Below are 22,520 nucleotides of genomic sequence, written 5' to 3'. Positions count from 1 at the left end.
AAAAACACCTCAAAAGCAAAAAGTCTTATCCAGGTAGAAGCATCACAAATTTCTCCCCCAAAAGCTCACATGGACAGGGATTAGCTCCTTGTTTCTAGCCCCACTGCTCTTCACTTTTCAGCTCTGGAAGAGTAAGGGACCCCTTCCAGCTGTTTTCTTCACACTTGTATTTGTCAGATATCATAGTACTTTTGACAGAAACTGTCTTAGATTATTGAGGGACAAGTAAACCACCGTGACAAGCTTACAAGCACAGTATGATGAGTCCAGTCTTCGATTTATGTCACTCTCTATATTGGGAGATGAGCCTACAGGAAAGCAGCATTTCAGTTTATTACCTATGAGCAAAACCTGCCTCCCTCAGCACTCCACACATGAGTTACGTGCCTTCCCACAACACTTTAACTGCCCTCTGGTGTCTTCTCTCAAAAGAACAGCCTTTACTCCTACCATCCATCAGCTGAGCAGAGTCTTTGCGACAAAATTCACCATCATAAAAGGAGCTCTGTTTCACAGCTGGGCTGAATTCAACCCTGAGATATGGGAAGAATGCAGGAAGCAGAGCTGTCCACCTGTGCTGACACATCTCTCGTGTCACTGTACAGACGGAAGGGCACTGCCCCAAAGTAAAGGGCATCTCCATCAACATATCCATTCAAATCCTCTGCCTGGAAAGCTACCACCACACAAATACAAACTTTTTCAGCAAGATTGATTACTAAGGCAATAATATCTCTAGGTTTCTTTCAACTAAGCCTGGCTTTGAAGAGATGATAAAGTGAAAAAGCCTGTCTCCTGTCTGAAAATGAGGGCACAATCTTGTATTAAGTTCATTGCCAAATATTGTGCAGGCTTGGCAGGAAGCGTTTGCAACAGCAGGTTTTAACCATTACTCAGCATTTCATGTCAGGGCCTGCATCTCTCTCCTTGCATGTCTAGTATGCTCTCATCACACTTTCAGATCTTATGAGAACAATTTCACCATACCCTCAAGTTACTTGGTATCCCATACTGAGTTCGTTTCCAAAGAACAACCTGACATGAAAAATAATGTGCTACCCAAGTCTTTACTTTTTCAACCCCAAACTATTTAAAGACTGTTTAAATCCACAAATGGAAAACACAGACTAAGCACAGAATGGAGAAGGACTGACGCAGGCTCTTACCCAGTGATCTTTCCTTTGTTTGGTTTGCCGACCGCACAACGGGAAGACTCGCCCGCGTGCGACTGCCCCTGGAAAAGGGGGTTGGAGAATCACCTTCAGACATGGCCTCTAAGGAGTCAGCAGATGCTTCAGAGAGGTGTTCTGTGTGGTCACCCAAGTTGGGCTGTGGGCTCTGGGACGGCTTCGGGCTTCTTGTCTGCAAAACAGAGTATTTCCTTATTAGTGTACTGAAACCAGAGTATGGGAGGTAAAAAAATGAAAGAGAAGAAGGAAGGAGTCCAAACTTCTTCAAATACTGGTATGCTGAAGGTCACTTCTGTGTAGATTATTTAGGAAAAGTGTCCTTGGACATTCTGCTGAATTTTTTATGGTTGTAAATCCACATTGCAAATTTTGTTGCTAACAAGGCCCTGAGGATAAGATGTGCTGAGGAGATGTACAGTAATGCCATTCTCCTTGTCCACACACACATACATACACTCTCTAATTTTATCAAGTCTTCTAAGACAAATCCTCTGAAAAGCAATACAGTAATGGAGTTGTAAAGCTGTCAATTTCAGTATCTTCTGCTGTGCCATCTATGCAAGGTCCAGGTCACGCAGCAAAGCCAAAATAGCCATGCAACATTTCTGGATGAAATCACAAACAATTACTTTATTTTTTGTTGCACCAGCATAAATCAGAACCGTCTTCATTAACTGACCAAATTAACTATGACTTTTACTGGGAAATCATACTTGTAAATTGCTGAACACAGCTGCTGGGAAAAAAAAACTTGACTCTTCCAGCAGGGGAGAGATATGGTTCCATTTATGCACTTCTACCAGCTCTTCACCATAGGATCTCCCTAATAAAAACACACTCAATAGGAAATAAAATGTCCAGAAAATTTTTTGCAAACTATAAATGACAGTATAAGCCCTTTCCACAAAAGGGTTTGCTTTAAGAAGCATAGTCAATACTGTGTAGTGAAATCCCCTCACAACCACGTATACTATTACTCTGGAAAAATAATTTCCTGGTCTCTCTCAATCAAACCATATCACAGCAAATGGGAACCTACAAAGCAGAAATTCAAAGCAAAGCAAGCTTACTAGGTTCCAAACCCAGCATGTAAATATGAACTTTACAGACGTCTGTAATCAGCACCAGGCACAAGATGTCATTAAACTTACATGTTTTTCTCTCCCCTATCATTTAAGGTCAGATGCTATTATGTTAGAAATCCTCTGTATCAAAATCAACTGCAACTCGAGGTTTGAAGATACTGTCAAGATCCAAAAAAGATTATGCTTCTTTATGGAAAGCTGAGCTAACTAATCTTGCTGACATCTGTTTCTTTCAGTGGTTTTTCAAGTGAAATGAAGAGAGCTCATTTCATCAATAGCATGCATCACATAATATTCCTTATGTGACTTTGATTGTACGAAGAATTTCAACTTTTATTATATTGTCATTAACTTGCTGTAGAGGGCCCGTTCTTGCCAAGCTGTGCAGTTGCTCACAAATTACAATGATCAGATATACCTCACAAGAAAGTAAATCCTCCAGAACTTCTCCCTTTCTAAATGCTAATATTAAAATAGTAGGTACTATCCTATGTCCTGCAATGAAATTGTTCAAGAGCATTGAATTTTATGCAGGACTTAAAGCTAACAACATCTGTTCTGAAGAATGCTTCCGAGTGCCTCTGACGTGGTCAGCACTGGTCTGCAGGTTGTAAATACAGGGACTTGTGATGGAAAAGTAACAGAGGTGACAAGTGACATACAAACACAGAAAAGAATCTGATAAGTCAGTAATTCTTCATTCAACTTTCCAAAATGGCCGGTGGACCATCATTGCTGAAGTATTTTGTTTACACAGGCATATTACGGAAGTACTACCAAGCCAAGACATTACAGCTATGTAGCTCCTTGTACTGATTAAAAACTTGTCTGTAGAAATCCATTAATAGGGATCTAGAAGGCATATGATTCTCCCTTTCTAGAAAACCATGACTAAAAGTAAAACAAGATTTAAAAAAAACCACAAAGGCATCAAAATCAACCTGTAAAAGGTCAAAAGGTCCTAAGTTTCAGAGTTTGTTGGGAAGGAGACTCCTTGTTTCTTTAAGAAAATATATACTGATAATATAAAAATATGGATCAAGCTTATTTTGCTTTGCTTTTGCTTATTTTTTCTCTTCAATTTATAATAAAATAATCCCCAAATGTCATTTGAGGCATGCAGTTGCATGTATATTGTTCACTGATAATATGAACAGATGTATATTTGAGCAGTAAGGGGACACTTCATTACCAAAATCGACAGACACAGATTCAGCTGAGCAGTTGCCCAGCGTGTCCTGTCAATGCACAAATGGAGCCAACCTTAGCAATGCTGTGTTTCTTTGGCTGTCCCTGGGGAAATGCTGTAGGACCTAAGACACAGCATCCCAGATCCCCACAGATGATGTGATGTCATTACTGTAGCTAAATCTGTTTGGTCTGGCTGAGATAATTTTCTCCATAGCAACCCTCATAGTGGTGTTACATAGTTGATAACACACCATTATTTCTGCTACTGTTGAGCAGGGCATGCACAGCATAAAGGCTCTCTCCAACATTCCCTCACTCACCCAGGAGACTGTGGGTGGGAAAGATCTTGGCAGAGGAAATAGTCAGAAGGGAGACCTTCAGACCCAAACTGACCAAAGGAATATTTCATACCATTTGATGACTGTTCAGTAATAAAAGCTTAGAAAAAGGAGGAGGAAAGGGACCATCTGTTACTACATTTGTCCTATGGAGCAACTGCTATGTATACTGGAGACTGAAACCTCACTTCCTGGGAAGTGCCAGGACATCACCTGCTGATAGGGAATACTTTATTTATTTTTGCTTCCGCATGTGGCCTTTTTCTTTATTAAACTACATTTATCAGAATCCATGACATTTTTGCATCTTATTTTCTCCCCTGCACTCCAGCAGAGGAGAGGGGATGGAGCGGCTTGGTGGGTAGCTGGTGCTCAGCCAGGGTCAACCCACCACACTAAAAGGGATCCGTTTTTGGCAGCCCTCATTTCTCACCATCAATACTGAAGCTTTCTGAAGCAATCCAGAGGCACCCCATGGATTCTGCTCAGATATAAAACCCGGCCTTCCTCTTAATCCACCAGCTCAAATCCACAGGAGTTCCACTCCAGTAAGTGGAGTGACACAAATACAAAGCCAATACAAGCTATAAATGAGATCCACCAAAATATACACATACAGTTTATGAAAGGCTTCAAGCTATTTGTCATGCTCAACTCCTGTAAACATTACATTCCAGTATTCTGAATTTTAAACAGATTCTAAAAAAAATTCTCAAACTCAGCAACAACAGCGGGTATTCAAGTAAGAGAGAGATACGAGCACATATTTGACAGGAAAGCATTTTTGTCATTGGCAACAAGCACTAGACTTAATGCTACTTCATAATCAAGTGGATTCCTAGGTATGACTTCTAAGGAAAACCAACGCATGCAGTCGCAAAAGAACCAGCAACATTTACGGAGCTGTAACTACAACTACTTGTAAAGTTTTTTGAAGAAAGCAGTGCAGAAACTTTCAGCATTATCTGACCTTGTAATAATTATTCAGGATGTTGATTCTAATATCAGATAAGAAAAATAAGACAAATGTTAAATAAATTCTTAATAAGTAATGGGCTTTTTTTTTCTGAATGTTCACTAATATTAAAATGCTTAAAATAATACTTCAGCAAGTGTCATTTTAAGGACTTTTCAGGAACTAGCACACAGTACAAACTTTCACAAACTAAATGCTGACCCCGATAGTCAATGTTTCAGGACCCAACAGTACCCAACTAGAGTCATAGTCTAGACTGCTGCTATGCAAGTTAGAATGGTGCTGTAGCAAAAAACCCTGAAACATCCAACAGTGAAGAAAACTCAAGATATGCCCGCTATGGAACAGCACTATCCAAAATTAAAATGTGTAAATAGATACTCCACAGAGGCAGACAAACCCAAGGAAATGCTGGCACATTCCAAGCCACCTCGGGGATAAATGCCAGAAAACAGAAGGAGGTTCAGAATGAGGCAGCAGGTCTCTTTCCCCCCTCTGGCAAGACCAGTTAGGTCACATTTCCTCAGTCAGCCATGGTCCTTCCCCCCAAGCTGTCTGTTAGGAGGCACTCCCTTGCACCTGTTTCTTTGTGCAATAGGGTTCATCTTTCAGCCAGCTGAGTAAAGCTGACCCTCCTTAAGGACTTCTCTGATAAAAGATGTTGTCTGGGCTAGTTCTGGGTTACAAGATCATCAGAAGGGATAGGCCAAAATAAGGATGGACAATTCTGTTGCAAACTTACGTGTAATTACACAATACTTTTTGATGACTCCTTTACTTAGGATATACTGTTTTATTTACAAGGATATAGATCCTTGTAACTTTTTCAGGGTATATATTTGAGTATAGCTCATGGAGCTAGCAATTACAGAAGATCCAGTATCTTTCAACCACTCTTGGCATTTGATAAAGAATTAAAACTCTAGTTAATCATACCTCATGACTGACATCTGTCTGCTACAGCTTGGCAAAGGAATGAACTTTTAATACATCTACTTTAATCCTTTCACTGACTCAGAAAAAATAAAGAGAAAAAGTGCAAGGCTCTTTAAATGCAGTAAAATTGCAAATAATTAGGAATGAAATCTGAAAGTACCTGAATAACAAAAAGTGAAATACTGGAGATGCCAATGTAAAGGGCAGTCATGGAGTACCAGAGATTTTCATCAAGTTCTCTGCATGCCTCTGCCTCTGGTCCTCTGCTCACATTTGTCCACACTAATCCTCTCATGCTTTTGTTCTAGCCAGTTTTATGTTTCTGCTCTTCATAATGTTCTTCTATGCTCATTTCCAGTTACTTTTTATACTAATCTATATAACAAAAACCTTTTTTTCTCTCTTTTCCTTTCTCCTGCAAATCTGCTTTACAGATTTACATAGACAAAACAGAACTCAGAAAAAAAAAACAACCAAAACAAAACTGCATAACCTGAAGAAAGTTTTAATTTCATCTCTTGGTCAGTTCCCACTTTTCATTTCTTATCTCCAGGAACTTCCTTAGCCCTTATCTTGACAGAAACTTATCTATTCAGGAGAAGAATCTTATATATCTTGGAAGTTGCTAGCACTACTGGCAGTGTACAAATGGTAAACAAAGACACCAAAAAATAAACACAGGTAGTAAAATACATTTTTCCAATATTGTACTCTAAAGAACATAGCATAGGGAGCCCCCCTCCCCCCACATTTAATAGTCTTCTTGACATTTTTAATAGAGAGGAAAAATTAGTAGAAAAATAGAAGCCTGCTCTTCTTGACCTTCACGTAAACTACTTGTCTTGTGACATGTACCAAAGATGGATACAGGATATGTGACAGACTGCAAACAGACATATAAACAGGTTCTGTTTCATGTATGATGAGTTTATCAGCCAAACTATCACCACAGCATGTGAATTCTTAGTACTGCAACAATACTTCTTCATATTTGTTTCAGATTCACGTTATTGTTGTCTGAAGGATGGATCTGCTTTTTCCACAGATACAGAGTCTTTGGGTTTCCATATTAACGCAACAACAGGGTTTTACTTGTCTGGACATGCTATTAGTGACACACTACTGTTGAAGAGAAAGTGAATAGTACCCATATTATCTCATTTTAAGCATTTTTCATATTTTTCCACAGCACTTTCTCAGAAAAGTTAAATGCTTATACCTGTACAAACTAAAGTTCGTATCACCTCTGTGCAACTGTTGTATTTGGATGGATACTGTCTCACTGGGGGAGTTGGGGGGTGGGGAGATGACTCAGCAGCTAAATGCAACATAAAACCATCTCTCATGACAAGCTCACTTCTGTGCTTTTGGTGTTTTTTTTACCATTACAAGATGTAAAAATCTATGGCATCTTCCTTCTGGATGCCATCAGCTGGAAATGGTACCACCCCAGGAGGAGGCATATGCCAGTATCTGTGTTCTCCAGAGCTGAAGAGAGTGGGAGGGCAGCTGCCCACCTGTGTGCATGCAGGTCCTATAGGTCTTAGTTATAACTCTTCCCTCATGCCTGCTCATGAACTAGCATATGTCTCTAGCTTTCATTTCTCTATTTTGAACCCAATTTTTAAACTGTTTTCTGTTGAATCAACAACAGTGAGTTATCAAGCCAGGTATTTCTCACAAGCATCTCAGTTTGGTGGCAATATTGATTTCTATGGTATGAACGGCTAGAATTATCTCCTCTTTGATAAGGACAAAGCTTATGCCTGACCCATGGTTGCCCACCACCCCTAGCACTGCAGCAAGGCACCCCACTTGCCTGGAGCCCCCTTGGCTTGGAGGCATGTTCTGCACTGGACGCTGCCCGAGCTGCCCCTTCTCTGCAGCACTGCCGGCCTCCTCCTGCCGCTGGTCCCGACGGAAGCCTGAGCTCGCCATACTCACGAAGGAGCGATGCCAGCAGAACACAAGTGACAAAGCCCTCCCCTGGCCACCTGCCGTGCGGTCATTGAGCAAAGCAATGAATGCAGTGCACTGTGAACCTGAGGTACGGCCCCAGAGCAGACCTTCTCATGCTCTGAGAAAGGGAGGAAACAGACCCAGAAGAACTTTTCCAAGTAAGGTAAAAAAAAGTCGTCCTCCTCCCTCTCATGGTGAATGAGGAGGGGAAGATAACTCAGTCATCAGCACCAGCGATGCTCAGTCACAGCCACGCACTACCCGTCACTATGACAAGGTCAGGATGCTCCAACGATTGGCCATTTTACTCAATTTAGTGAATATATTTAAAGGCAAAACTCCTCTCTGCTTATGACAGGATCTTTATCACCACTCTGTATTCACTGATGCTGACCCCAGTTTCTTCCATCTAGAGGAAAAAAACCCCCATGCCTAATGATGTGACAGAGTTTATCTGCCATATTTTTAGGTTGTAATGATATTCAAATCATCCTAAAAATCTGCACGTTTTCCCACGAGCCTTGCTAGCTCCTGTTGATGGCCAGCTGCATGCTCCCTGCTGTGGCAAGCTGCCAAAACTCATTTCTTTTAATCCTTTGAGTGCTGTGAATCACCGAGCAGGAGGACATCCACATGCTGCTCCCCCCTTGGCAAGACCATGGCTTGCTCTTCAGCTGGTGGATCCCCAGAGTTAGCAGAAAAAGTTTTTCATGAAACTCTGTAATAAATGACTAACATACAACAACATTTTCAAACTTTTTTTTTAACTGTAAGCATCTAGATAAATTGAAACCTGTTTTTCAGGAAAGCTGTGTGTTTATAGTAAAGATATTCATTAGGAGCAATAAAAGCTGTAGGTGCTCAGCATTTAAGCTGCCAGACCTCTTATTCAGATGTTTAATTGCAGGAACTTGCATTTGAAAATGCTGCCCTAAGGAACTCAACAGCCCGTCTAAGAGCAGCTTAATTGGTCCAGACAAGTCCAGACTGAAATATGCAACATGTTGTGGCATCTCTTTGGAATACATGTAATATCAGAAAACCCCAAGCCATCCACATTAAAGTGTAAAAATATTTCGCTGTATGTTTCTGTCTAAAACCAAGGTTTTCTTTTTCTACAAATGCCTGTCTAAGATGTGAGGGTAGAAATTAAAGTAAAACAACAGAGAAAACTATTAGTCACCCACTAATGTAAAGCAAAAGTCATACTGACTGAAAGAAATCTTTAAAATAAAATCATTTATCTCTCTGCTTTATTCTAATCCTTCGTCATGTGAAAACTTTATTCATACATGACAGTCAAGTTTAAAAAGCCATGGACCGCCTCCCTATTCTTCCCTGCAAAGGCTTCTATGGGTCCATCAATTTTCCTCAGTGCAAAATTTCGTCTTCCACAGTCTTTGTCATATTCTTGCATCACAGCTTCAGTTTATTATTACTTTGTTTAAATAAGTTATCCATAAATTCCAGCCTGGACATCAGCATTTGTCTTAATTAAAACCTTATGGCAGTTTCAGTTGGAAGCTATTTTTCTTTTCCCTCCTGAAAAACTCTACTGTGAAGTATTCACAACCCAGCACGACCCTTTGTTCCGTCCAGGAGATGGCTGCGTTTCATCAGCAGCGGGTGAGGTAACTCCTACCTACACAATCCCCAAAATCGCCATGAGAACTGTGAAGATTAAAAGGGATGATTTAAACAAAAACTGTCATTATGCTGATTAAAGGGGAAAGATCTTTACATGCTTAAAACCACATGCAAAAACTAAACGGGGGGTGGAGGGGAAGAATATATACCAGATGCCGAAATGTACCTAGGGGATAGTGAGTTCTGATTCAGGAAGATTATTTACCCATCCCTGTTCTCCCACACACGTCCCTAAGGAAAACAGGAGGAGGGTCTGTTTCTGTGGTGTCTGTTTCCCAGAGCAAAGGAACACAATGCAGCGATCCTAGCAAAACCTGTTTTTCTGTGTTTCTACGACCGCAGAAGGGGCTCGGCATGAACATGCTATTTTAAAAACACCCGGGAAGAAGACGCCTGGACACGGGTGCCGGTGGGTTGGGAGCGAGGTCTGCGGGCAGGGTGTATGCAGCTGCCAGCCCCCAGCAGGAACAATGGCCCGGGAGAAGCAGCGCTGCCGCCGGCGGCACCACACCCACGCCACCGACTTATTTTTAGCCTCTCTACTCGTGGAAGCAAACGTGTTGAAGCACTTACTAGAGCTTGTTACACTAGTACCTGGGAGAGTTAAGGGGATGCCGCAGGAGAGAGGTTGTACAAGCCTCTGCTGCTCCTCTCTCCCCACTTGTCACCTTGCTCTTTTGCTTCTTTTTCCCTCCCCCGAGGCCACCTTGGCGAGGGAGGGAGACGCCTTACTGCTCTCCACACCTCAGCCTCTCCCACCCTGGCCTGTGGTCGGCATGTTTATAGGCCTCCTTAAATCCTGAGGGGGAAAAACAAATCAGGCGCAAATGAGCCGCTGCCACTCTGCCTGCTCCGAGTCCTCTCTCCTCGCTCCCACCACGTGTTATCTTGGTGCTTTTATGATCGCGCTGTTGACTGCGGTAGAAACCCTGCACAGGCACCTTTTACGTGTGTATCTACAAGGCTTGTACACATTCACTGCCTCCCTGGGGGAAAAAAGGTAGCTGTTGTCGACATCCATTCTGTATGGCATCACAAGCCATGTAGAAATGGAAAAGAAGCTCAACAGGATGAAAGGTGAGATACAGGTGACTTCAGAGATGCACGCTGTGCATATAAGATAATGCTGCAAGTTGCAGAACTAAGATCTTTTGCATGCCCAATACAAAAATATTTCCTGCTCTGCCCACAGAGCTGTCCTTAACTTTGCAGCAAAACTTTTACCACCTAAGTCAGTTCCAGGTATGTATAAATAGAAATACAAAGCTGGAATTGGGACAGTGTTTAGGAATTGCTTATCTAGAATCTCCCAGTGAATTTTGGTGGATTTCAGAGCATCTAATACAAGAGCTTCATGTCTATCGTGCCATTAAAGGAAAAGTCAGAATTTAAAAAATTGTCAAGAGGATGCACATGCATCACACTCTCATATACAATTAATCTATATGCATAATACTTCATTGCTGTGAAATACAGAGAGACAAAGCATGCAGATTCATATTTATTTGAGAACTTTAGTTGTGAAGCAAGACACACACAATTAAAGGGTAACAAACTCAATTCACAGCAGAGTGCAGAAAAAAGAAAGTACAGTACTAACTCTCTGAGAGGATTCAATTTTCATCATGTACCTTTGAATGTCAAGTTCTGAATGAAGGGAGACCAACATGCACTGCAAAACCTGTGGATCAAAGAGAGAAAAGAAGGGGAGGGGGAGAGATAATTGTTAACAGGAAAAGAAAAAGGAGAACAATAGAAATTAAAAAAGAATAACCTGTATATACTGAACGAAGGAAGAGAGAAGAGAAGAGAAGAGAAGAGAAGAGAAGAGAAGAGAAGAGAAGAGAAGAGAAGAGAAGAGAAGAGAAGAGAAGAGAAGAGAAGAGAAGAGAAGAGAAGAGAAGAGAAGAGAAGAGAAGAGAAGAGAAGAGAAGAGAAGCACTGAAAAACAATGAAGGAAATGCATATGTGGCAGAGAACAATATGCTCTATCAATATTTAATATACAATATTCTCAGAACTCTTGCTGGACTAAGTTCAGATGTGCTACAATGTGGTTGTATGTCAAAGAAACAAAGAATGTTCTAATACAAGAGTTAATGGCTGAAAGCTGAGCCACAGAGATTCATGTATATATATATATATATATATATATATATATATATAAACCATAACTGACAAATAACAAAACATTCTTCCTGAGAAATGATACAACTCTTGGTTGGACTTAGCAGCAGTCATTACACTTTTGTGTTCGTTTCACACTTACTACAGGGACATGGAATCCTTCAACCACTACTTAGAAATACATGATTAACCACACCTTAAAAAAAGAATAAGAGAAACTATGATATGAATAAAAAGTGTTTGCCAGTCACATCTCTCTTTACTATTCTTCCTCTGATCTTAAACCCCACAGAATGTGAGAATTTGCTAAAAGGGGTTTAAGGGCCAAAACAACCCAACCATTTTTTTCCTCCAACATATGAACGAGATGCTAATTGGAGGGGAAATTGCCTACTGCTGTTTGAGTTCACAGAGGTGGAGGTCCTGTATTTTCCTTAATCTTCATTTGCCTGTGGGTGGAGGTACAGGAGATGTTTTGTAGAGTGCTCTAAAAAACCTTCTCTAAGCAATCAATTCCTCCTTCAACAGAGTCAGGCTCCCACAACAATTGCTGCTTCCCAATTCAGAACATGCAGCTATTCATACCAGGCAAAGAAATGCAACTGCTTCGACAACAAGGACGTCATTGTTAAAGAATCTTATTTAGCAAGCAATTATAATGCCAACATCACAATTAAGAGAGTAATTCAAAAAAATCTTTTGAATTTTACAAACCCAGAGGATATGAGCATGTGAGTGCTGATTCTGGGGATGAGATAAGCAACTTATAAGTATGCTATGATTTTTCATGCTTTTGTCTGTTGGATACTTTGGAAGGGCAGTACCATTTCATTTTAAAGAGAACAATAGATCATTTTTCTCCCTGTGATAACTGCATCATTTAGAATTGTTCAAGTAAAATGTGATTTTTACAAATAAGCTATTTATGCAAACACAGTACAAATTAAATGTAGCCTTCCGGCAACAACTGGATACATTCCAGTTCCAAACCACAAAGACAAAACAGTCTGTTGCTAATGTCTTGGTAATACTGAAACTGTATTGGGGTTTTTCATGTTTTTATAATGTTACCATCCCACATATGTAAACCTGAGCAACTGTCCTTGGTTTTTTATTAAACAATTCTGTTTAAAAAAAAAAAAGAAAAAAAGAAAAAAAAGAAGGATTGTATAAGACCAAGTCCCTTCTCAATGAATGCCAAACACACAAGACTTCCAAGGGAAAGAAAATCATCCTGCATGTTTGCTTGACATTCCGCATCATTACACATCCAGACCACACGTCAGAAGGGACATTACTCTGCCCAATGGCAGTATTAAAAGTGTGCAACAGTCACCCTTCCTAAAGTCATTGCATGGGATTAACTTGAGCCACTTAGTTTCTTCAAACCTTGTCACCTCCTGGAGGATTACAATTGTGTCACTTTTCTCTGGACTTGCCTAGTCCCAAAGGAAGTGAAACATCAATTCGACCTAAGGGTAGGTAAGGAAATCAGGATGCTTGAGGAAACCTGCAACACTTCTGACTCTCAATCCAGAGAAAATGTTGCCTGTATCCCTAACTCTTCCCCTCCTCCTATCACAACATGGTATTTATTTTAAAACAAGTAGATAAATGAAGATATGTGGTTAAAATACATAAAATGAGTCCCCCTTAGATGCAGAAGTCTCTCCCTCCTCCTGCAGGAATTGATTTGAACTCATACGGATATACTTCTGGATTAGGAGCTAGTGTTCTCTGAATAAACACAGCCTTGCAAGAAAAAGTTAACCACACACAAATCCTGAACCAACAACAGCAGTGCAGCAGGAGGCTTCAACTCCTGCATAAGGCAGCAGCAGGAGACTAACAAGGCGTCTACAGTGTTACGTAGCAAACTTCAGATCTCTTACAGAAGATCTAGACATGCCAGTGTGGGAGAAATATAATTAAGACCATTACTGCAGCCCACGTAAAGACCTTATTAAGAATGAAATTTGAAGGCATTTGGGTCTTAATCCAAACCTGAAGCATGGCTTCCTTTGGAACTTTCCAAAGTATTTCTTAACTGTCTGCATTTCTATCCAAACTCAACACCACACTGATGCCTTCATCAGCACTCCGCTAACCTCAGGGGTATTTAGAGATGCAAAACAAGAATGATCTATTTTTTCCTTTACTTCTAGATTGTAGAGGAGTATGATTTTTTCCATCTATCAGCTTGCATATGGATATATATAGTCCACAATGATGGGAAATGAGAACAAGGAGGGCTTTGCAATATCCAAATGCAGAAGAGCTGTGATCTCTCAACTCAAGGACAGGTTTCTGGGACAATCCCGTCTTCTGCTTCCCTCACCAACTCTGTCATTGTTCCAGAGAGATGAGGCATCAAAACAAATACCCAGCATGAGGAGAGAAGCAGGATGTTGGAGCAAATCCCACATTAAAAATTAAAAAAAAACCCTGGATTAAAAAAAGCTGGACTTGATTTACTAAGAAATAAAGAACTGTAGAGTGCAGAACACTCAACTAACGTGCTCTGAGCAACCTCTGCTGGCCAGCAGATAGGATCCCATGCCTTCTCCTAAATGGAGTTGTACAAAGCCTGTGATTTCATTCTCATCTAGGGGTGCAGATCCTTACCTGGCTTGAATGAACATTACTTGACGAGCTCAAACAATGCAAGGAAAACCTGTGAAAGGTGGGCTTGTCACATCCAGTGAGATGGAAAAAAAGAGATTTCCACTTTCTGTTAACCAAATACCCTCAGAGGATCAACATAATATTGTTGAAACTAGTGTTATGTTTTTATGAGTTGTGGAAGCAAACAGTCAGGATACAAGAGGAACCAGCGCTTGAACATGTTGGACTGGCATTCAAAAAACCAAATTAATAGAGGCAGGCGGAGATATAAGAGTAATATTTAAAAAATCAACAAAAGAGCAAACTACAAATAAGTAGTTTCCTCTGGCACAAGGTGGAAAATACTAGAGGTCAAGAACCGTGGAAGCTGGGGCTGGGACAAAGCACACAACTAAGAAACAGTTGCAGAGTGTCATTACTGGCAGGTATGAGCAGGAAGGGGGGGCTACACTTGAGAAAATTTTGGGAGCCAGACGTCATTGTAATGAGAAGAGTACCAGAGACAAAGGAAACAGCTGCAAAACATGTTGCTTTTGAACTTTAAACCTAAATGGAGCAAGTGGTGGCCCTGGAAAAAAGGTGTAGAAGGCTAGGAGTCATACGAGGAAATCAAAGTTTTCCAGGACTGTGCTGAATGTCATCAAACAAAGAAGTAAGAAAAGTCTGGTGAATACCACTTGTAAGGTACTGCCGAAAAGAATACACATGAGCTTAGGGAAGACAAGGATTAATACCTTGGGGCTGACTGACTGTATTAGTCATTATTCCAGGGCCCTCAAAACAAGGGTGAATAAACTGCAAGTCTGCCTTGTGGGATCTGCTTGCTAAGCAGATCAAAGGAACATATTCACCATTTTAAGCAGGATCAGACCTGTTGAACACTGAAATTCTAAGTCTCCAGAGGAAAATGCAGATGCTTGAGACATTTGTGTTGATGATTTAGTACGAGACATCTGTCCCCCTGAGTTAGCCTGAAATAATGTCACAGAAGGGTGTTAGGAGCACAATGTGCTCCCTCCGCAGGAATGCAGCACTGCTGTTCTGGCAGGCAGTCACATACAAGCTGAAGCGCCTTTTCACTGGCAGTGCTGCAAAAGAGGAGCATGTTAAGTTTTCCCCTTTTTTTTCAGTCTGTGTAATATGCCCTTGATTTATGCTTCTGATGGATTTCAAAAGGGAAGGCCTTAGAAAAGCAGAATACATTAAACCCATTATATTTATCATGGGTCACCCAGGAAGATGACACTGAGAAAAAAAGCAGCTAAAATCAGAGAAATGCAGGAGTACAGAATGAAGCAAAGGGGGGCTAAGCCAGGACCCCAGGACATTAGGATGACAATTAGCGTTCCTTAGGTTTACAGTCTCTGGGTGAAATCCTGCAGAGACATGCAATCAGCTGAAGCTGCAGGGAAATGATAATGAGAACACAAAGGGCTTGAGATGAGTATGTAGATGATGATATACAACTAAATGAGATGCTGACTCATAAGTCCTCTAAAACAGCTTGAAACTGAAGGAAGGAAATGAGGATCAACTGCCTATTTCCTGTGCGCAATGGTTTTGTGGGGAGGATGCGAGAAAATGGTGTTTCTCAACAATGCTGGGACGGGAAAAAGTCAGGATAGTAACTCAGCTGGGATCAGGCCAAAGAGGTTCTTTCAACAGAAATGTTAAGCACACGAGTATCTGCCAAAGAAGGGAAAGGGCGAAGTCTTCTGTCGTATGAAAATGCAGTCAACGTACAGGATCAACTGCAGGCGATCTACAGATCTACAGCACAGCACTTAAACAACTGCGGGGGTGGGGGGCGGCACACGTGGTGATGGCCAGTGACAAATGTTTCCAAAGGAAGCACGGAAACAAAAAGGCCGGCGAAATTCAAACCAGGAATGCACTCAGAGAGACAGCAAAGGAAGACGTCTGCACAAAACATTATGACTTCTTATGTTTCAAGATTTACATTTTCCAGCACACTCTACATCTATATATCCTGCATATATAAACTGCATACGCTCTTTGGCTCAAACTCATTGAACATTACAGCTGAAAATGACATATGTTAACCAGGCAAACTACTTTGGTTTTGATTTCCAAATAACAACAACAAAAAAGAAGGGTCTCCTCTTCGTTGTTGATTTAATTTTCCTCACAATTCTTGTAAAAAATATAGCTAAAACCTTATGTTTCATTTTAGTGAGGATCAAAGCTATTATTTTATATAATTTCATATAATATATATAGTAAATGTTAAAAGCAAACACCCAGAATGAGGGAAAAAAAAATCTCAAGGGAATTCAGATCATAGTCCAAATTATACTTTTTAAGAGATATAAAATATTTACACTGTTAAAGTAAAAAATAGTCTGGTATTCAGGGGGTTCAGAATTTCTCCAGGGTCACATAACCTTTTCTGTTTTCTTGTCTCTCCACCCATGTAGAGATGCTGTGTTGAAACACCTTATTTTTGCACTGCCTCAACATAAATACAGTACTGTATCTGTACTCCAGTTCCCATACAATAGCAAAGGAAAATGTAACTTCTTGTTCACCTTAGACGACTTACAAGTCTAGAGGTTCTTAAGCAAGAATCTGCACGGTATTGTATATTTCAGTCTTGGCTTTATGCTTAAAGTATATAATTAAACACATAATTAGGAATAAGCATAGAAGAAATCCATTTCGTTAATGAAGCTAGGCATGAATAGATTTGTTTGGTTGTTCTTGGGCCCTAGCACCTACAGGGCTGGGAGTTTATCAGACTCTTCTCCTTCCACATTTCACATAAAAGTAACCAAGACAATACAGAAAAGATATTATTCCTGTATTTTTGATTTGTCTGTCCCCCACTACAGAATTTAAGTACCACTCTGCAGTGCAACATGCAAACCCAGACTGGCTGGTGCAGGCTGAAGAAAATATGATGACTGGTCCTAATTTCTCTGAGGTAATCTGAGCCGGATTTGAATCCATGAACCTGAACTTGAATCACTCCTTTGTGATGCAGAATTCTGTATATGAAAAGCCTCTGTTGTACAGACCTGGAAAACTGAAAAAAACATTGGCTGAAGATCTCAAACTTGGTTGCCTAATGAGGCTTATGAGTTTACAGGGAGGTACCCACTTGTTCCTCCCACTAATTCTGGAAAGATTTGCATGAAACAGACCAATTTTCAGTTAGTGGTGCAATTGGTGGTTTTCAGCCACTGACATGTAGTATCTCAGATAGCCAGCAATTTAAGTATGGATTCAGAGACTAAACTTTACTAAGTAAGTGTCAAGAAGATTGTTCACAGTTTTTGCATATTTGTCCCACTGTTGAAAATCGGGAAAATTAGGCAAATGCAGTATTTGGGTTTTCAGCAGTGTATCTCTTGTATTCTGTATCTCTTCTACTCCCTTCCTCCTATCATCTCTTCTTGGAATCACAATATATTACTGAGGATAAACAACAAAAAATATTATAAATCTTTATAAAGGAATAAAGAAACAATGATGACCTAAGAAGGAAAAGATTTTCATGAGCTGTCTCCAGTATTTTGAAAAGTAAGAATAATAGAGAAAATGTGATGTTTAAAGAACATAGCTGTTTCTCTCTCTCATTTTTCTGTGGTATTTTTCTCCCAACTTTATTTAAACAACTGGCTGACCTGGTTATTCATACAACAACCATCGCTGAAAAGCACAGTATGGTGTATGCAAGAACAACTGATGGTCTACTGAGAACAACATCCTCTGAAAAGCAGAAGAATGCATGGACTTGTCATCTTTCATTGCTCAAATTTAATTGTAATGTTTCTTTAATAAGTTCTCACTTTTCAACTTCATTTTGGCCTTCAGTATTGATTAAATGTACCTAATTTTTTAGGCTGTGATCTGCTCATCCATTTAAGCCTTATAAAAACTACTCAAAGTGATAAAAATTTGGATTACTTCCCATTCAAAATTGTAAGATTACAGGAGTTGCTCCCCTACCCCAAAAGGAAAAAAAAATGTTATTTACTCAGAAGACAATATAAACAAAAATGTGTACATACATTTTGTTCCACCTTTTTTCTGTGTACCTCCAGAAGACAAAACAACTTGGATGGACAGGTTTGCTAACAATCTAAAGCCCACAACTCCAAATGACGGTCTTAGCCAAGAACCACCATTTTAACTACTGCCCTAGACAACTTTAGGAAAGGGTTCATGCAGTAGACTTTCTGCCTGTCACGATGCCTGGCACTGCACCCAGTAGTCTGCTTTTCTGCTCAGCTTTTATGAAAAAACAAATCCCAAACCTACTTCATTTATATGCTTCAAAGCTCCTAATTTCTTTTAAGAAAGTAAGTTGTAGAGCACAAACAATTTAGAGAACATTCATCGAGGGTAACCTGGGTAAGAAAAATCAATGGAGACCTGCAGTGGCAACCTCATATTTTGGCAAGTCTTACCAAGTATTTCTCAATATACTAAAGCATTCTTAGAAAACTTAATTAAAATTTCCTTGACCACAGAGAAATAGGTGAACAACTTTGGTCCAATCATAGCTTTCTATGGTCTGAGAGTTAACAAGCTTTGGTCCCCATTTCAGCCACAAAACCACTTTTCCTGTCCTTGGCCCACCATGTACAACTGAACTCACAGTACCTTTTTACCTTACATGGCTTCTTCAATAATTAACTCATGAACAGTTTCCAGTACACTGCAGGGAAAACTGCTACAGAAAAGTATTACTTTTATACACCACATTAAGTTTGCTCTTAACCTCTTGTAAGGATCAATGTCTCAGCACAGTAGGAAGGTTTTGCTAAGCAGTCTCCTATGTTTTCCCTTAGAACACCTAAAACTTTGAACTACAACATCAAACATAAAAAAGCCTACTTGTTTTATAATTAACTGAATTTATTGTCTTCCACCCTTTCTTAAACACATAACTTGTCATCTACTCAATTACAAGAGAAGTATGAGCTCAGAAATACCTTTGTGCAGCATACACCAGCTTACACTTGAATAGTTACAGAGTAATTAGAGTGGAATCCAGGAGAATAAGTCAGTCTTATTATCTCATAATATCAGTTATCTCATAAAGTGAGACAGATGAGTATCAAGTACATATAATGTTATACACAAACAATGAGATTCTGCAAGGTCCCAAGTGATTCCTGTTTTTGATGCAATCAGATATCACTGCTATGATGCTATGGGCCAATTAACTCCAGCCAACTTTAGGCTGTGGAAAATTATTGTGACATCACTATTGCAAAGCAACACTTCAAGTTTTCATTGATAAGGATATTTAGATAATAATTTAATTTTCAGATTTATATATAGATAGTCAAATACTATATATTGTTCAGAAGTCTTTATTGCAATATGTTTTATTATGTACTTCAAAACTTTCTTCTTAAAATCATCTTCTCTCACTTAAGACGTACAATGTAAACCCAGTAATGAACAAACCATAACATCAGCCCATTAATCAGATATGTCTGTTTAAATATATCCTATTTGGGAACAAAAACAAATGCTACTGGCTTTATAAACCTTACAGAACAGGGAACAAAGCAAGAGTAGGATTTCAAGAGTTGATGTCATCATTGTTCACAAGCCAACACAGGCTTTAAAACTGAAAAGAATCTACAGCATATAAAATGGTTTCCAACTTGTAAGGGGCCAGGCCCCTCGCCAGGATAATAATTTGCAATAGAGTTTGGGTTTTTTTTCCCTAAGGACAACCTGGGGGAGGGGATCCAACACATTCATTCAGAACAGAATGTGCAATTCTGTACTCTCATGTGTTATAGAGATGTCTTTCTAAAATCTCATTTACTTGTATTGTGCATGTCTTCTCTTCAAATGCTTAAACATTTCACAAATTGAGATCTTTACATGGAACATCTTTGTTCCCCAAAAACCTTTCTAGCTACAGTGCTAGCATCACTCTTAAATGACAAAGCATCAAAAATTAGGACAGGCTGGATGGAGTTCTGAGCAACCTGCTGTAGTGGAAAGTGTCCCTACCCATGGCAGGAGGTTGGAACCAAATGATCTTTAAGGTCCCTTCCAACCATAACCATGATTAGTGTGAGCGATTAGGTATCTTTTCTGCATATCAGAGAGAGGTGCAGTAACAGGAGTATGTACATTTGAATTTTCTCTTTCATGATTTAGTTTTCTTCTAGCACACGCACACATTTTAGAACACAGTATCCTTAAAACTGCTGAAAATTTACCAAATAAAATCTTTTAACTTTGAAATGAAATAAACTTCAGTAGACAAAACTAGATGAGCAGTACATAGCTTCTTCTGCTCTTTTGTGAATGTTCAATGACCTCACATTCTTCAGTGCCTTCCCTCTCCTAAATTCAGCAAAAGAAAAGGTTATCTGTTCAAACAACAAAGGGTATACAGAAATATTTGAAAAAACTGACTCAGTTTCTTCTAATTACATGGCACAGCCTCCAATAGCCAATAAATACTGCAGACAGAACATAATGTAGGTTTGTACTTGAGATTATCCATTTGCCTGGTTACTGACTGTTGAGAGCACACGTCTTGTGAGAGTTATAGGTATGCACACAAAAGGAATCCTGACTCCACAGAAGCTCATGGAATGTGTTTTACTACAGGCATCCCTACAAGTTATCATCTTTAAGTGTCTTTAAGCCTTAAAAACAGATTTGAAAGATTCAGAGTGAAGAAAGAATGGGCTCTAATATATTGTTCTTGAAGGAATCTGAGAATAATTTGTTTTCCAACAGGTGATTCTCTGGACTTGAAAAGCAAAACATACTGGCAGTGGTCTTTTAAGGTGTGCCTGAACATAGGTGAAGGTGCTTTGTCTTGTGAAAATAAATGTGTTGATAGACTCTACAGATATTCCATTGTAGCTTTGTTCCTGTCTGGTGTTTGCTGTCTTGGTGTTGTCTTGGAAACTAGAAAATAATTCCTATTTTGGCCATAGAGCAATACTTCTTTTTGGTCTCTGTTCCTCATCCTTCACTTGCCTGATTTTTTAGATGGAAATGTAACTTTTTTCTTCAAACAGCAGTGAAATGTACATTGTCTATTTACAATCATTAAGGGCTTCTATTCTCTGATACAGTTGTTAGCAAGGAAAACTCTGTGACAGTAGGTTATAGCATCTAAGTGTGCACTGCAGAGGTGCATATTTTCCCTTCAGTGTCCTCAAGGGATTATCTTCTGGCTTGTGCTAGTATCAGTTCTGACTGAGAGAAATCATGACCCTGAGATATACTCAGCAGTACTACTCTATTCAGCATGCTGTTCACAACATAAAGTGATGACAGGCATTGTTGTTCCCAGAAATAATATCCAGGTTGACCAGCTAGAAAACATGGATCCTATTCTTATCCACTCAGGAAGGAGATGCAAAGATGTTTTACATGGGAGATAATAGTTGTATGACAAATAATTCCATACCATGGGATCTTACATTTGGTTGCTGCAGAAGAGAGACTGAGAAACTTTTTTCTTTTTTTTTTTTAACCTGAAGGTTCTGGGCTAAAGTAATTCAAAACTGAAGAGGTACTCTGATTTGATGAACTCAAAATGACATACTAGGTTCTTATGAAGACATTAACATATTCAAGACTTCTATTCACATTGACAGTGTTACCCTATTATCCCTTTAACCCTCTTAAAAGAGTTCCCATCCTCAATAATTTTTCTCTGGTTACTGAAATCACCAGAAGTATCATTTTTTCTCTATTTCTAAAAGTGAAACAGAAAACCCAGTCTGACAATGAAGGTGGATTAAGGAGAATTCTGTGAAAGCAGATGTTGCAGGGAGTTCACTGAAGGTTAGGTAGTGTAAGAAAGCCAAGTGAAAAAAAAAATCCAGTGGATGATCATATCTGCCCTGACATGCATTGACTGAGCTTTCAGTTCTGTTTATCTCAGGAACCGAATAAATGGCCAGTAATTTCAATAGTGTCCAACATGGCAAGGGTGCAAGTTGTACAACAGTGCTGAAAGAAATAAGGTATTTCATTTTTCTGATGGAACACTGAATTCTAAAAAGAAACAATAATTTGATTATTTCAGAGGTATTAATAGATAATTTTATGTCATAAATCTTTCTGCCAGAGCTCTAACAGAAGAAAGTAGGGCATAACAAAAGAAGCCAGTAGCAGCAATACCTAGATGTCTCTTCTGATTCAGTGGTGTAATTCAAGAAATTGATGATTCCACAGACCCCTTCAGAATGTGAACTGAGAGACTGCTGGTTTTATAAGTAGTGGTTTAAATTCTTCCCCAATATTTATTACTTTTTCTTATAAATTTCATTTAAAGCTCCTTTACTGGAAAACTGAAAGCTTTTAAGAAATTTCTCAAAGAGAATTTTAGGTGCTAAATGGGAATAATTGTTAGGACAGTATTTGCTGAATTTCAGACCTCAAAGGTCTGAAGTTTAAATGCATGTGGATACTTACAGGACAC

At 39.5% G+C, this 22,520-nt stretch overlaps 1 protein-coding gene across 11 annotated transcripts in view; it reads right to left on the bottom strand.

Annotated features, from left to right (window-relative positions):
- Window positions 1-22,520, bottom strand: part of KIAA1217 (KIAA1217 ortholog) — a 345,995-nt gene that overhangs the window by 91,898 nt on the left and 231,577 nt on the right. For all 11 annotated transcript variants that reach the window (XR_010723303.1, XM_066199028.1, XM_066199083.1 and 8 more), the window contains one exon: window positions 1,167-1,362. Coding sequence is in view for 10 of the 11 variants with exons in the window: in XM_066199028.1 (XP_066055125.1) it covers window positions 1,167-1,362 (196 nt within the window). In the remaining variant the exon portion in view is untranslated. The remainder of the gene's footprint in view (window positions 1-1,166; window positions 1,363-22,520) is intronic.

The sequence above is a fragment of the Chamaea fasciata genome, unplaced genomic scaffold, assembly GCF_029207755.1.
Source record: "Chamaea fasciata isolate MVZ Bird 193981 ecotype frontalis unplaced genomic scaffold, bChaFas1.0.hap1 SCAF_1, whole genome shotgun sequence".
Classification (NCBI taxonomy): Eukaryota; Metazoa; Chordata; class Aves; order Passeriformes; family Sylviidae; genus Chamaea; species Chamaea fasciata.
Note: the sequence above shows the minus strand (reverse complement) of the source record. Positions and strands in the feature narration are given on the sequence as shown.